The following is a 16,405-nucleotide window of genomic DNA, read 5'->3' on the forward strand; positions in this document are numbered from 1 at the left end:
TTTCATGAGGTTCCACCACGTTGTTGTTGTTTTTTTAACTACATGCATGAATTGACCTTTGTCCATGTCCCTGAAGGTTATGAAGGCAAACAGCACGTCGTTTTGTTGACCCTAAATGAAACTTATATTTGCATCCTTGAAACTGCCCAATTCCACTTCAATGTTGCTGAGTGCAGTGCAGAGCTGATCAACCTTTGCAGGATTTATTTATTTTTTAACACTTGAAGAGCCTGACATTTAGGCTACACATTAGTTCAATGAAAGAGGAAGAGAAAGTAGAATGTGGACAGTACCCAAAATGCATATGTTTGCTTACACCCATATTTGGTGTGTACACCAGGAGGGTAAGCACAAGAATGAACACGTCACGGCTGTAGCAAAAGGGCTTCTGTATTTAAAAAAACAAAAAACATAAATAAATAAAATAACACCACCACACCAAGTAGACAATACAAACAGTTTTTTTTTTTTTTTTACATAAAACACAATAAAAATGGCTCTCTACCAATTTAATTGTCTCAGAGACATCTAAAAGTAAAAAAACAACATTAGCATTTAAAGTACAAGCTCGGGATACAAAAAGGGGACTTCTGGACTTACTATTGTTAACTATATCACAGTCTTTGAACAGATCAAACATTATGATGACAGTATTTGTTTCCCACTAGATAACCATCATTCTCAGCAATGTATAATCATTAAACATTTTTTATTTGAACTTCTGTGTATATGCTAAATTTCATTAACACTATTTGTTTTTTGTTTTTTACTGCACAAGAACACCGAACTGAAGTCACAGTCACAGACCTCATGTTTCCAACAAATGAGATTATTTTTTTCTTTATGCTTGAACTGAATATATAATATTGGAAGCAATGCCCCCATTTTATTACACTAAAATCGTAATTCCCGTTAGTTTTTTTGTCCAATACGTGAGGTTGATATATAGACCATGGGTCCAGGTGTCACCAACATGGTTCTAAAATTAACTCATCACTTACATGTGTCTTTTGTGTAACAAACAAATATACAAGCAAAATAGCTCCACACTTTCATCGATGTAATTTTGACACACACCAAAAAATTCTTATATTACTTTCCTACTAATTTCATTTCTCATTGTCCTTTTAAGTTACATTTAAAGTACACAGTAAATTATAGTTTTCCCAGCTTACATTTTGACTACACAGTATGTTCTGTAGAGTAAATATGACTCTATTTAGAGTGGACCAAATAGACTCAGTTTTAGAGTATTATTTACACTCAGAAGAGAGTAAAATAAACAATTGAAAAATAAATAAATAAAAGCCACTCAAGGGTTGCGGAACAAACTCACAACCTTCAACTTGGGAGACAGCCGATCTACTCGCTGAGCCACGCAGAGCTGCCCTGTTAGTATATCGCTCGTGTCAGCTGGACTCTTCGTAAGAAAACAGGAGGAGGGGCATAGCTCATGTGGTAATGTGTCTCCCAAGCTGAAGGTCATAAGGTCATTTCTCAACAATTGAGTGACTTTTATTTATTTTTTTCCAAATTCTTTACTCTCTTCCAAGTGTAAATATTACTCTAAAACTGAGTGTATTTGGTTCCACTCTAAATAGAGTCAAATTTACTCAACAAAATTTACTGTGTATAAGATAAAAATTTAAAAAAAAAAGAAACTGTGAACTAGTTTATTTTTCGTCTGCCATTGACAGACTGATCGGCCCGTCCAGACTGACTCGGTTAGCTCTTTGACTGCCAGACGTTTTCAAAAACGGGTTGTCGCCAGTGCCAGCCGATTTAAGCATTTTGAGTGATCTTTCAAGGTCCACAGAAAATGTTGTGTTTGGACTATGGAAACACACATACTACCAAATGAAAGATTTGAAAAAAAAGTTTGTTTCTACCTTATTCCGTTCTTCAGTAATCAACAATAGAAAATGGTTACTTTCACCGAAATTCTCTCTTTTGAAACAAAAAACGGAGAAAAAGAGCTTTTTGTGAAACGATGTTATTTCATGCACTCTAGTGAATTGTACACTTCTTTTTGTCCATGAATGATGCCACAAACACCTAAATAGTGCTTTACTTCTGTAAAACGCTTTCACCAACAATGAAAAAGTGTTTTTTGATTGCAAAATACGTTTATTTCCATTCAACAGTGTAACAATTTGACAAAACAATTTCGCAAACTATTTACAAATGTGTGCAACTGTGGTACTACTTACAATTATGTGGATGTTTCAAATACAGTTTTTCCTTTTGTAACGCTCTCCTGCGTGCAAGGAGACGCCAGGACGCGCACAACAGTTTACTTTCACTTTCACATTGGTCCGTTTTGCGTGCAAACGTTACACTTTCTTGACGGCCTTTTTTTCCGGGGAATAAAAAGCAAGTAGCAGACTGTACACACTTCCTCCGATGAATATGCATTGGACTCGGGGCACTCTCCGTCGTCCGATCGAACGTCCGCCTGTGCGTGCTCGGTTGCGTTCCGCGTTACGACACCGTCATAGCCGCCGTGTCAGCGGTTCCAATTTCGCCGTCAAGCTCGGATTCACCTTCATCATCATCGAGGGTGATCACCGTCGTCATCAATGTACTATTTTAGCGTTGGTCGATGCCTTTCGTCTTGTAAGTGTAGAGCTGCTTGCAAACGCTCGCCATTGCCCGTTCCCTCCTCCATCTAGCTCCATCTAACGTCTTCTACTGCCGCGTCAATGCTTTCCAACCACGGAGTCACCACCCTCATCTTCATCATCGATGATGATCATCGTCATCAACAATGTGCTTTTTTAGCGATGCTTTTGGTCTTTGAAAAAAACGGCTCTGGCGTTAGCTCCTCGCGACCGGCCGCCATTTTTCCTTTGTTTTCCATTCTGATCTCCTGCTCAACGCTCTAGCTCCGCCTCTACTGACGCCCACCCGATCTTGTCAAAAGAGAGTCATCGCTGCCCTCTAGGGGCCAAAAATAGTCATTAGGCTCAAAAAACCTGCTTAAAACTTTCAGGAGAGCTCCGCAAGCCTTCCCAGCACCCGTTTCAAAAAAAAAATTAAAAAAAATGGGAGGACGTCTTTTAACGTCTTTGGCGCTCCTCCGTAGGTTTTTGCAGAACGTCATTTAACGTCTTTGGCAGTAAAAGAGTTAGTGATGATTCCGGTGAAGGACGAAAACCCGTGTTTTTTAAGCTTCCCATCATTTGACAGGCGTTTGTCAGTGTCGGACTGACGGACCATCATCTATTGTTTGCAGCGACATGGCTGCCTGCCACACACTGACATATGGAATCACTAACAATTACAGAAACCTACACAACCTCACAGATTACGCTTATTACCTGATGATGCATATTGTATTATGCTCATAACTTTTGATCCAAAAGGGTTGCAGGTTTGAATTGCCTCATAGATTTTCTACATTACCAATCTGTAACTCCACACTGATTCCCTGTCTGATGTTTCAAAATTGGATCTTATTGTGTAACCTGTCAGTGTGTTGTGCAACCTCAACATCCTTTTCACAGATTGAGAATCAAAGAGAGCATATGAAAGAGCATATGCTGATTCCATGGACATAATGATCAGTAGCGCCTGGCTGCGTTTCGCTTAAGTTTACGCCATCAGGAGCAAAACTGCAACCTTCTGGTTTCAAGATGACATTTCTACCACCTGTGCCAAATTACCCGCTGTTACATTGCTCCACGACTCTCTTTAAATGTATGGTGATTTCCCCACTGGGGTTAAAGCAAGGGTGTCCAAACTTTTTCATTTAAGGGCTGCATACAGAAATATGGAAGGATGCAAGGGGGCGCTTTCAAATTATTTGAATTTACTTTCAGTTATTTTGAAAAATTGCAGGGTAATAGCATTCTAGGTGATTAGGCAAATAGTTCAGGATTTTCAAGATTTTGGTGAGGCCTTGGCCATGTATCCCACTTGACTATATCCACCCTTGCACTGAACAGCGACCAAATTCCATCTACACATTCAGAACCAAAACTGTAGAATGCTGGCCATCTTTAAAACAGATGTCATAACAGAACTTGACTTTTGCTTCTAAAATATAATTATTATTATTCGCCAGTGTTTTGAAAACAAATGGTGTTATTATTTTTGACACAGTTTGCGGCTTTCCTCAGAGACTGCAATGACTGAGAAACCAAATAAATGTTTAATCGTCTCCTTGTATACATACAGTATACACAACAAATTGATGAATTACTACTAGTTTAAAAAAGGGTCATAAAAATGATTCTCAACGTTATTACAATTTAAGGCTTGTTATAGATTTCAGAAGGGGTCATGGAAGTGGACACACATGATTTGCTTTCACGGGTCGCATAAAAGGATGTGGTGGGCTGGATCTGGCCCCTAGGGCTAGGCCTTGAGTTTGACACCTATGACATAGATCAATACTTTGCAACTTTTCAACCTTCAAAACATATTTCCATAACTCTATGATGAAGCATCGACTTACAGCTAGTTGAATGACTGTCGTGGCCTGAGGTGGTCAGTCCCGCATTTATTGGCACTTAGCACACAAATTGTCACAGTGTTGCCAACTCCCCAGTGAGAAAAGTAGCGATTGGCTGTCCTACAAGTCGCTAGAAGTCAGTAAATGACATCATTGCCTAATTTGCATAGTTGGCAATTTGCTTGTAATAATAATAGACGCTGTAAGAGAGAAAAATAACGTCATGGGAGAGGCAAAAAGTGAGCAAAAAACACTCTACTATAAATAACAGCACAAAAACAGTCGCTAGATTTGTCGCTAGTCGCTTTTGACAACAACAACAAAAAGTCACCAAGAGGCTTCGGAAAGTCGCCAGATTTAGCGAGAAAGTCGCCAAGCTGGCAACACTGGATTGTCAAGGCCGTCAAGACATACTACATGAATGAAATGAACTGAAGTCCTATATTCACATTCAAATGGATTTTAATTTATGTGTTATACTTATCAAATAATGGATAAATAAAGATAAAACACACTAGGTTAGTAACATAGCCAAACTCGAAGCACCAGCCTGCTTAGAAGAGCTGACGGTAACTCAGTATGCACATGCGCAGTCCTATTGGGGTTCAGTGCCCTTTGGCAAGCATCTTATTTCGGCAGTACGCCGGCCTTTCACTCACTGCCGTGGGCTTAAAGACGATGCTATGCGCTGTTCCTCGTGAGAAATGTGGTCTTTCGACAGGCAAACATTGCCGCTTTTGTCCATATGGTGCTGCAGTAATCATCAAAAACACAACGTTCACAACCATTAAATAAATGAGAGAAAATTCGATTTTTTGTAAATAGAGTATTTATTGGTCCTTTTGAACAAACAATTATAATTTTTCTATGACTTGATTTGTGTCATATTTGATACATCTGGTTACAATGCTTTAAATTTGCACATTTATAACTGTCAAAAATATAGTAATAAACAGACATTTCAAACATATTAGTATTTCCCCAAATTAGAAAGAAGAGTTCCCACAATTAACCTATTTGTTCCCAAAAACGTATAAATATGTTCTATTTTAAATATTACCATGGTCCCAAAGACATATTTATAAATATATTTTTTAATGCTAGACTGCAGTGGTGTCAAAGTCCGGTCCTCGAAGGTCTGCATGTTTTCGAGGTTTCCCACGTTCAACACATGCATTATAATCAGCAAGCTCTGCAGGAACCTGATAACTATCCTGATCATTGAGTTAGAGGTAGAGAAACCCTGAAATCATGCAGGACTTGGGCCCTCGAGAACCGGATCTTGACCCGTGTGCTAGAGCATACACAAGGCTTTGATGCAGCCTCTGAACTGAAGAGAATGCTTGAAGCAATGGTAGTTATTACACAAACGGCCAGCAGGTGGGAGCAGAGCAAAATAGGGATCTGTTTTAAACAGATTTGTGAACAATGATTAAATTTAGCTATATTATAATGTTAATTGCTGCAAAACGGAAACAGATAGAAATCTTTTTTTGTTCCTGATGAAAGAAGAGACTAAACTTTCTTTCAGTAGGTTCCATGTTTTTATAGCAATAGAAAACAATATTCTGTGAGCCTTACAAAATCAGTCAAAATCCAATAAAACAGCCGGGAGCGAAGGTGGTTGCTTCAGTGAAAATGGCTGGGAATGAATGAGTTAATAAGTATAAGTTTCTTTCCTTTCTCAATTGATGGCGATCTTGCAAGGTCGCTGAAAAGCCATCAGCTGGGCCATACTGCCCTCTAATGGATTATCCGTGCAATACATGTGTCAGATCATATATGTCTGGGTTTTAATGGCAAAAAATATATTCATGAAAAAGTGGGCTCAAAATGTATTTTATTTAATATGATACGTTTGGCTTTATAGGGTTAATTTTACTTTGATAACATTTAGCAACACGCTGTGAATAAAGCTGTGGAGGATAACCAAATTTCAGTCATTGCAATTGGGGCCATATTTGTGCAATGTGACGTTTCACCTTCACAGAGTGCTGAAATTGTGGTCAATGGGAAAAAGAAGGCCAGGCAAGATGCAGTATAATCACCCTTATTTTGGGGTCGCTCCACCTAGAGTGTGTACATTTCATGACACGCTGAAGTTGATGGGAAGATCTGCACAGTCCAAAAAGTGTGCAGCTGTGTGCCTTTTCTGACTGAAGCGCAAGGGCGAATATGACCCTAATGCATCTCACACACCCAAGATTTCTTTGCACTGCATTTTTCATCATTCCATTCGGCGTTTCCTGAAGAACGTTGCCAAAACTCCCCACAATCCTGATTGCCATTGTAACTGTTTGGTTGGTCGTCAGCCCAGAAACTGCAATGTCAAGAGAAACTGAATAAATTAAAGTACACATTAAGGACTAACCTTGGGCAGTGAAAGGTGTTTTTCTCGGCAGGTAAACAAGCTCGTCTCCACTTGTTGAGCAGAAGCACCTGTGGGTAAAACTGTTTTTACTGGGTTTCTACTTTCTGGACCTGGATTCGCCAACTAACCTTGCCAGCAAGATAAATTATTGCGGAATTTGTGAGTTCACAAACTCCGGAGAATACATATTGTACCGCTCCCGCTGATACGTTTGCAGCCGACCTTTTTTAGTTCGGACTAATCAGGCGTTGTTTAGGCAGGATGAAACCAATAAGCGCCGATGGCGGGGGGAAACAAACAAACAAACCTAACAGACAAATGGATGCTGCATTTAATTACCATTTCCTTGTTGAATTTGAACAGCGAGAGGCGTTTGGTGCATTTTTATCTGGTATTTTTATCAGGATAGCTGCTATCTGTTTACAATAATTAAGATATCGTCAAATTATTGAATCTCTATAAATTTGAATCACTTTTAAGTGTTTTTGTGATAGATTATTATGGAACTGCTGCGGAGCAGCAAAGCAGTAGTGGAGCAAAGCAAGCACATAGCACATATTACTATCCAAGAAGATCGGGTTTATTATTGTCATGTTTGGATCTGTTTTCCTTGTGTGTCTTCCTTGTCTTGTTAAGTGTGATCCTGCCCTTCCTCGTGTGATCCAATCAGTGCCCTCAGCCACTTGTGTCTTGCCCCAGGTGTGTCTTGTTGTGTCATTAGCGTCTGTGTATTTAGTCTGCTGTCTGGGTTCATTGTCTTTCCTCGTGTCATGCTGCCCGTTTTTGCCTTATCTTTTCCCCATGTCATGCTGCTCATTTCTGCCTTGTTGTTCCCACATGTTTTGGTTCATGTTTTGCTTCTAGTTTTGGTTTATCTTCTAATTTGGAAGATCACCTTTTGTTTGAAGTAATTAAAATCCCTTTTTTTTTTTTATCATTGAACCTCTGCCTCCTCGCCCTGTCTTCCCGCATTTGGGTCCCCAAGCTCCCCCATCCTGACAGAATGAACCCACCAGAGAAAGACCCAGCGGGAGCGCTGAAGGCCACGTTGTGGAATCAGGAGGCACGCCTGTCACGCCATGAGGAGTTCCAGCGCGCCATGGCCACCCAAATGGACCTACTATCGTCCTTGATTGAGGGAGTCAGGCGTCGTTCGGCTTCAGCTGGTGGCGCTCGGAATCGCAAGCCCCAACTCCCCGAACCGCGTCTGCCGCAGCAGCCTCGGGTCCCCGAGCCGCGTCTGCCGCAGCAGCCCCGGGTCCCCGTGCCTCGTCTGCCGCCTCCACGGCAGCCCCGGGTCCCCGTGCCTCGTCTGCCGCCTCCACGGCAGCCCCGGGTCCCCGTGCCTCGTCTGCCGCCTCCACGGCAGCCCCGGGTCCCCGTGCCTCGTCTGCCGCCTCCACGGCAGCCCCGGGTCCCCGTGCCTCGTCTGCCGCCTCCTCGGCAGCCCCGGGTCCCCGTGCCTCGTCTGCCGCCTCCTCGGCAGCCCCGGGTCCCCGTGCCTCGTCGGCAGCCCCGGGTCCCCGTGCCTCGTCGGCAGCCCCGGGTCCCCGTGCCTCGTCTGCCGCCTCCTCGGCAGCCCCGGGTCCCCGTGCCTCGTCTGCCGCCTCCTCGGCAGCCCCGGGTCCCCGTGCCTCGTCTGCCGCCTCCTCGGCAGCCCCGGGTCCCCGTGCCTCGTCTGCCGCCTCCTCGGCAGCCCCGGGTCCCCGTGCCAGGTCTGCCGCCTCCACGGCAGCCCCTGGTCCCCGTGCCAGGTCTGCCGCCTCCACGGCAGCCCCTGGTCCCCGTGCCAGGTCTGCCGCCTCCACGGCAGCCCCTGGTCCCCGTGCCAGGTCTGCCGCCTCCACGGCAGCCCCTGGTCCCCGTGCCAGGTCTGCCGCCTCCACGGCAGCCCCTGGTCCCCGTGCCAGGTCTGCCGCCTCCACGGCAGCCCCTGGTCCCCGTGCCAGGTCTGCCGCCTCCACGGCAGCCCCTGGTCCCCGTGCCAGGTCTGCCGCCTCCACGGCAGCCCCTGGTCCCCGTGCCAGGTCTGCCGCCTCCACAGCAGCCTCAAGTCCCCGGGCATCCTCGCCGCTGCCGCTGCCGCCCCTGGCCTCCTGGCCTCGGCCGCTCTCGTGCAAAGTCTCTTCGCCTCTTCCATGGCGGCGTCAAGCCCATGAGGGTGGACAGGAGGTGTACGTCCCACTGCCATTCTTTTCCAGTGTGGCGTCCGGGGCGCCCTCCGGACCGGCGCTGCCGGGCGCCCCCCGAACTGGCCCTGATGGATGTGCCAGGTTCCCGCCTCCATGCCCCCCTCCGCCCGCCCTGTTTTTGAACCTTTTTGTTATAGGGACGTCTGGGAGCCATCCCTCGACGGAGGGTTTCTGTCATGTTAGGATGTTTTTTCCTTGTGTGTCTTCCTTGTCTTGTTAAGTGTGATCCTGCCCTTCCTCGTGTGATCCAATTAGTGCCCTCAGCCACTTGTGTCTTGCCCCAGGTGTGTCTTGTTGTGTCATTAGTGTTTGTGTATTTAGTCAGCTGTCTCCCCTCTGTCTGGGTGGGTTCATTGTCTTTCCTCGTGTCATGCTGCCCGTTTTTGCCTTATCTTTTCCACATGTCATGCTGCTCGTTTCTGCCTTGTTGTTCCCCCATGTGTTGGTTCTAGTTTTGGTTCATCTTCTAATTGGGAAGATCACCTTTTGTTTGAAATAATTAAAATCCCTTTTTTTGATTGAACCTCTGCCTCCTCGCCCTGTCTTCCCGCATTTGGGTCCCCAAGCTCCCCCATCCTGACAATTATATTTTATTCCACGGATTTTTACGCAAAAATGTGGCCCGTACCGTTGAACGCACCGGCATAAATGAGGTATCAAAAGATGCGACATTACTTTTCTTGGAATTCCGAGTTACCATGGCAACGCATTTCCCAAAAGTTCCTGAAAAAAGTCCCATTGGAATGAATGGAGAAGGGGAAAAAAAGTCCACAAATCAACAACCTTTTTCCAAACCACGCTACGCGCGCATACGTTAACTGACCAATATGATTTTTAGCTCATTTTGTTGCAATTTTTCCCATCTTTACTCAGTGTCGAGTGCTTTTTTTTTTTTTTTTTTTTTTTTTTTTTTTTTAAAGGAATGTGAGCTCTCCCTCCTGTGCGGGTTGAAAGAGTGAGCGAAATGGAGAAAAAAAGGCTTTTAACATTGGTGTGTATTGCGTCTGCCAGAGTGGAGCAATCAACGGCAGAGTGAGGAGAGAAAAAACATTCTTTTCGAAAAATCTCACTTCATCTCGTCACCGTGGCCACAATATTTGCTCACTAAACATCAAATTCAGACATTTTAGAGTCACAGGGGTCTTCTTTCAGACAAACCCACTTTTGTTAGGCAAAGGTGTGAGAAGTTACACTTTTTCAGCCATTCAATCCCATGTTATTTTCTCCTCAATTTTTTAAAATCACAAGTTTTCAACCTGCTCTAATTCGGTCATTTTTCATCCGATAGAAAAAATTTGAACATGCTCGTTCCCCAAACCGTTGCCGTTCTGAGTCAGTTCTGGAATCTGCATCTTGAACCGTTAAGTCGTGAAAGCCTTTTGTTCGAGATGTGCGTTTTCTCATACATTTCAGTTAAATGTATGTGTGTGATGTGTCAAACGAGTTAAAAACAAATGTGTGTGCGTGAATGTGCATGGTTCTTAAAGCGACAGTAAGGAACTTTAAGTTTATGTTGAATATGGTTAACTTCCACATTTCTTGACCGATTCTAATCGTTAGAATTTTAAACTGTTTAGCTAATTTCCAATTTTATTTTTTTTAAATACATTTTCAAAAATAAAAGCACAATATTATTTTTTTGTTTTTAAATGTAATTTAAATATTGATATATATATATATATATATATATATATATATATATTAATATATAATACTGCTATTTAAATAGTGCTTCTTTTTTTTTTAGCTATACTCCCTGGTCTCTCACTTCTGCATAGCAACTGCCTCAGCCAATCAGGACTGCCTGTCATCTCTCTCACTGTTGAGCTCAACTCACCCCATTTTTTTTCTATGTGTACTCAAGGCTTGGCTTATGTACCACTACTACTATTGCAAATATTATTACTACTACTAGTACCTTGGACATATGATTAGGTACGCACAGGATTCTCACCACTCCGGCCACCCAGGGCGGCAACCATCTTTGCCAATTCATTAGGTACCCCCAGGATTCTGGCCAATTGATTAGGTACGCCCAGGATTCTGGCACCCCCAACGCCGACCCCCCTTTTTCAATAAACAAAGTGTTCTGCGATCCGTGTGTGATAAGCAATACAGATAATGAATGAATGAATGAATGAATCGTACGGAGTGATCAGCGTTAAACAAATATTGTTTCAGGTACTGTACTAAAATTAAATCAAAATTATTCTTTCATTGCACTTCTTTTTTGTATTTTTTCTCTTTTTTTAAAGACAAGGTTTTTACTCCATAACATTTACAGACATAATCTTTACTCCATAACATAAAAAAAAAGTAAAACAACATATATATTTTTCAAGTAGAATTACTGTTCAGGGAATCTAAGACAAAAAATAAAACTGCATTTTCCCCAGAAGTCCAGCGAGCTGCTTTGTAACTCTGTGGATGCGTTGGGTGTGTGCTGGTGGGTGGGTGGACCCGGGCCGGCGGGTTGCTTGTTTGCTCTCCTATTTCCCAGTGAGTGTGCCTTCTATGTACTGAGACTGATGTGGCGAGTCCAGCAGCCTGGCTATCCCCTGTTTGACAAAACTGCAGCAGTGCATACAAAAGCAAAACTGAAACTACTGCATCAATTTCATAACACTAATATAGATCCGATGTTGAGACTGGCTTAGTATCGATATTTGGATGGAGCCGCCAAATGGCTGTATTGAATGGCTTCTATACACGCTACAGAAATTCCATCCTGGATGCTCGACACACACTTCAGAGCCTCGGCACAATTTGGCCCATTGCTAACATTGGGTTATACACTACTGACACCACCAGTAGCAACCCTTGAAAAATGTGGTAAATAAAGCACAATGAGAACATATTTTTTCCTTACTTTAGGGTCAGTGCGGTCCCATCCACCCACTTCCAGTTTCCTTCCACTCCCTCATCGGTCAGTCCAAGCCAGACTTCTTTGTATTTTGAATACAAGCCATTAACAAATACCTAGAAAATGAAAAATAATGGTCATGTTATTTGTTTATACATCAACTGTACAATAAAAGACCCATTACTTAATTCAAATGTCAAATGTTAGATGTTTATACTTCTACACCATATACAGTTGTACTTAACAACAAAAGACCTGCTAATTGAATGTGAAATGGAGGAATCCAAATAAAATCTGACACATGGTAATGTAAGTTGGTGGAATCTTATGGGGCCATTACTTTGGCAAAACTATTTACAAATTCGTATTTCGTTCCACAAATGTGTAAAAAGAATTTGTATCTGTAACTGAAGTCACAAATGCATGACGTGAATCTACAAATGTGTGACTGTGTCGTGATTCTATCTGAGCGAGATGACCCAGAAGTACTTGGAGGATTTGTGGAATTCCAACGCTCCTATCCTCCAACTACGTCCAGATCATCTCGCTCAGATAGGCTCACAGACTTAACTCTTTTAATCCGCATGACGTATCAATACGTCACAGAACTCCTAGTCACCGCCTATACATGACATGTGCATACGTCGTATGCGTTTTTTCATGCAAGAGTGGACAGGAGGGTCTGACGCTATTGGAGGACCAAAACTGCCCAAATTAAAAATAAATAATTGACTAAATAAATAAATAAATAAATGAATACAAGTAAAAATAAAAACAATTACAAAAAATAGAATTCAAAAATGTAATTAAAACAAATTTAAAAAAAAAAAATAATAATTAATATATATATATATATATATATCACTAAATAAATAAAAGTAATAATAAATGCAAAAATAAACGAGATTCAAAAAGTTAAAATAAATGTAAAAATAAATGTTGAAATAATTACAAAAAATAAATATATCAACACGTGTTTGTACAACCGAGGTTTTGGGCGATTTGTTTTTATTTTCAACTGCAGCCCTTTGAATCCATTTTACTTTTTTCAAACTGAGTTGTTTGTAGGCAATGTTGATGAGTGAAGGTGACAGGAAAACACAGTTGTAAGCATGAGATTAACTTTGCCTTTAAGAAAAAAATATTGTATACAGTATAGTATCAACCCACCATTTCTGCTTTGCTGTTTATGATGACCAAGTCTGCTCCTTCATCTTGACAGTAGTTTCTGCTCATGTACCATGTCTTGCTGGTTGAAGAAGCAAAGTAGCAGCTGTTCTCAAACTTCATCCAGCCACTTGGACAGACCTTGTCTGTAATGGGGAAAAAAATATGAGAACAAGTACTCGAAATATTGTCATAATTACCTAATAAAGGAATTAATTGTCATCTTTCTTGAACACTTTTTTTAGAGCAGACATGTGCATGTGGTTGGACAAACCACCATTTTCTTTTCATTCAAACATACATATTTGCAAGGGTATGCTGTGTAAATACAACATATTTTGAGCAAAAATATTTTTTCCCCAGTGTTTTTACACAATATCTATATTTTCATACTTTTTACATATACGATATAATCACTCTCATTTTAATACATATCCTACACATATGTCCATTTCAACATGTCTGAAAATGGGTAGATCATGTCAAATGTTTTCTTTTTGTACATAAAACCTGCTAAATATTAAAAGCATTTTTCTGGTTACCTTTTACCGTTGCGTTGAGTCTTGTGACGGTAGCCAGCAGCTGGTCTACCTCAGCACTCATGTTGCTGATCTGCACCCTCTGCAGGTCTCTCTGTGCAGTCACATTTTTCAAACGGCTTTCAAGATCCTTTTTCTCTTCAACTGTGGAATTGTAGGAGGTCATCAATTCGTCAGTAGCTTTGGCGAGTGTGGTGTAAACGGCCTGTAGATTTTCCTTTTCCGATGTTAGGTTTTGGTGACTGCTTGCAATGTTGTCTCTCTCGCTGGAGGAGGAGTTGTATCGCTCCTCGAGGTGCTCGATATCCTTGATCAGGCTGTTGTAACTCATTTGCAGCTTCTCTCGTGACCTTGTTACGTTGTTGAATTTGTTCTGCAAAATGTCCCTCTCTGTCATGACAGAATCGTAGTTGGCCTGTAAGGCATTCTTGCTCTTGCCCAGTGATTCATACTTTGTTTGCAGTAAGTCTTTAGCAGTCGACAAGGCATCATTATTAGTCTGCAACTGCTCCTTACTGGTCTTCAGCTGCTCAAGTTCTTTGTTTAGAGCAGCGTTACTGGCTTGCAACTTGCTTTGACTCTCTTTTAGTTGCTGTGCTTCCGCTTTGAGTAAGTTGTTGTTGGTTTTGATTTGAGTTGTGGATTTAGATATGTAGTTGTAACTTTGTTGTAGATGCTCGTAGGAACCTTCGAGATTCCTCTTCTCACTCTGCACAGTCTTCAGTTGGGACTTGAGGTTGTCTTTCTCCCCTCCAGCAGCTTCTAACTTTTTCTGATTGTCTTTACCCACCATTGAATCTGCCACAGGAAAAAGAAGCATGCATTAAAGTGAAGTAGTTTTACACCGCTGGCAAACTTTTGATGTGTTTGGCAAGGTAGATTAACGATCAGGTGGACTCACAGTGGACAGATTGACCAATGATCACAGCCACCAGGATAACACACATCAGCCCAAGGACAAGTGTGGCAGCCCTAAAAGGGCTGTTTCTCAATGCATAAACTGAATAAAACACAAATATTTTAATTAGAAAATATATATGTATATTATTATTCACGTGGGAAAAAAAACATGTACACAATAGGTAACATTTTCTGATCATTTTATTTATAAAGTGTGGCAATAAACTGAAATTTTGTTACCTGAATATTGAAACTTGCTGCCATCCGTCAAAAGACGTTTGTAGCCACCATCATCGATGTCCATTGTTGTCTCTGTAGAAGTTTGGTCCTTAACAGTCATTTTTGCAACTGTTGTCTCTTTGTTGTTGAAGTAATTAGATGACCCACATGCAGGTTTTTGCTGTATGAATAAAAATAAGCATTAGCATTTGATTTTTGGTCATTTAAACTGAATGTGAGATATAAAATAAGACTTACCACTCCTTGCGGTGATGATATAAATACCGTACTCAAAAGTTGTTTTTGAGTACGTACACATAATAAGTAAAATTAGAGCAGTTAGTTCAATAGTTCGTTAGCAGTATTATTGATTTGAATCATAGTCACACTTCAACCACTGATCTATCCTGCGTTTGTGACCGTGAGAAATAAAACAGCCTCATGCAGAAGTTGTCGATGCAACCACACAAACTATTTCATAATATGAAACAATATCCGGAAGGCGAGATTCTACGGAACACAGAAATGCTGAACGTGCAGTTTTTATAACGTCATACTTTCAACAACAAAAAAGTCAGTCAGGTGGTTACAAAACTTTTTTTTTTCCATGTATCTTAGTCATGATAGTTTTCAATTTCAACATGCATATTCTGATATTCACAATCAAAAGACTGAATAAAAATCTGTATTTGGCCTATATTTTTACCTTGAAAATTCACTCTTAAGGACACGGAACATCAATTAAACAAAAAACAGAAAAGCTAGATGGGTTTACTTTTTCATTTTCACTCAAATTGATGTATATGTTGACATCGTTGGTAAACATTTCTTCAGAAATGTCCAAGTATTCAATCAGTGTGTCCATAGATTTCTCTACAGTGTCCAACTCCAAGCTGATAAACTTATGACAGAGAAATGTCTGTCACAGTGTCACTAACCAAAATTCACAAAATAAATTCACAAATGTCCATGTTTCTTGGAAACTGCATTGTGTACTGTCATTTACCACTTGTCCACTACAGGCCGGTTCATATAAACCCTGGTCAAATCAATATCACACAGTGAGCATCTGAAGCAAGAATCCAACAGCAGTCATCTCTTGTGGCCAGTAGATGCTTTTGGCTGGTCCATAAAGGTGTATGAACTTTATAATCACCTAATTGTTTGGAGATCTGCACCAGAACAATCCATAGGAGGTTATAGTAAATGTTGTTGCAGAACACAAAGTTCTGAGGTCTGATGAGTCGAGAGTCCAGGCCAAAGTGACAAAGGAAAATCTGGAGTATTGGACTTTTATTATCATGGCAGTCATTAGACAAGTGAGCACATAAATAAAACTGGTCTACCCTTACCAAAAAGAAGTATATTTAAGCATACCTGAACTTGAAGTATACTCAAACTTAGGAAAGTATACTTCTTGTTTACTTTTCTTGTACTAATTGGAAGTATACTCCACCGGGTAAATGTTACGTGTACTTGTAAGCAGGGCTCTAAATGAACTTTTTTACTAGCCAAACACAATTTACACTAGCCAATTTTCTTCCCAGTGAAAAATTTTCCAGATTTTTTTTCTTTTTGAATCCTCTTAACATAAACTAACAACAGTATGTCTATATGGCAACATATTATGTGTCTATTAAATACACTGATTCTGAAACATATAGTAAAGTTAATTTACTTACTCCCACACCCAGCGCT

At 41.2% G+C, this 16,405-nt stretch overlaps 1 protein-coding gene across 2 annotated transcripts; it reads right to left on the reverse strand.

The window, feature by feature from the left end:
• Window positions 1–5,276: 5,276 nt before the first annotated feature.
• On the reverse strand, window positions 5,277–15,117 carry LOC144055808 (uncharacterized). Of its 2 annotated transcripts, none has more exons than XM_077572127.1 (7): window positions 14,966–15,117; window positions 14,729–14,888; window positions 14,490–14,588; window positions 13,592–14,386; window positions 13,053–13,195; window positions 11,889–11,998; window positions 5,277–6,776 (listed from the first exon to the last, which is right to left on the reverse strand). In XM_077572127.1, exons 2-7 carry the CDS (start codon window positions 14,826–14,828, stop codon window positions 6,638–6,640), a joined length of 1,386 nt encoding a protein of 461 aa, XP_077428253.1. In that variant the 5' UTR covers window positions 14,829–14,888; window positions 14,966–15,117; the 3' UTR covers window positions 5,277–6,637. The 2 variants fall into 2 exon arrangements, with proteins under 2 accessions (XP_077428253.1, XP_077428254.1); XM_077572128.1 differs by lacking the exon at window positions 5,277–6,776 and adding an exon at window positions 11,243–11,590.
• Window positions 15,118–16,405: the final 1,288 nt, after the last annotated feature.

The sequence above is a fragment of the Vanacampus margaritifer genome, chromosome 7, assembly GCF_051991255.1.
Source record: "Vanacampus margaritifer isolate UIUO_Vmar chromosome 7, RoL_Vmar_1.0, whole genome shotgun sequence".
Taxonomy (NCBI): Eukaryota; Metazoa; Chordata; class Actinopteri; order Syngnathiformes; family Syngnathidae; genus Vanacampus; species Vanacampus margaritifer.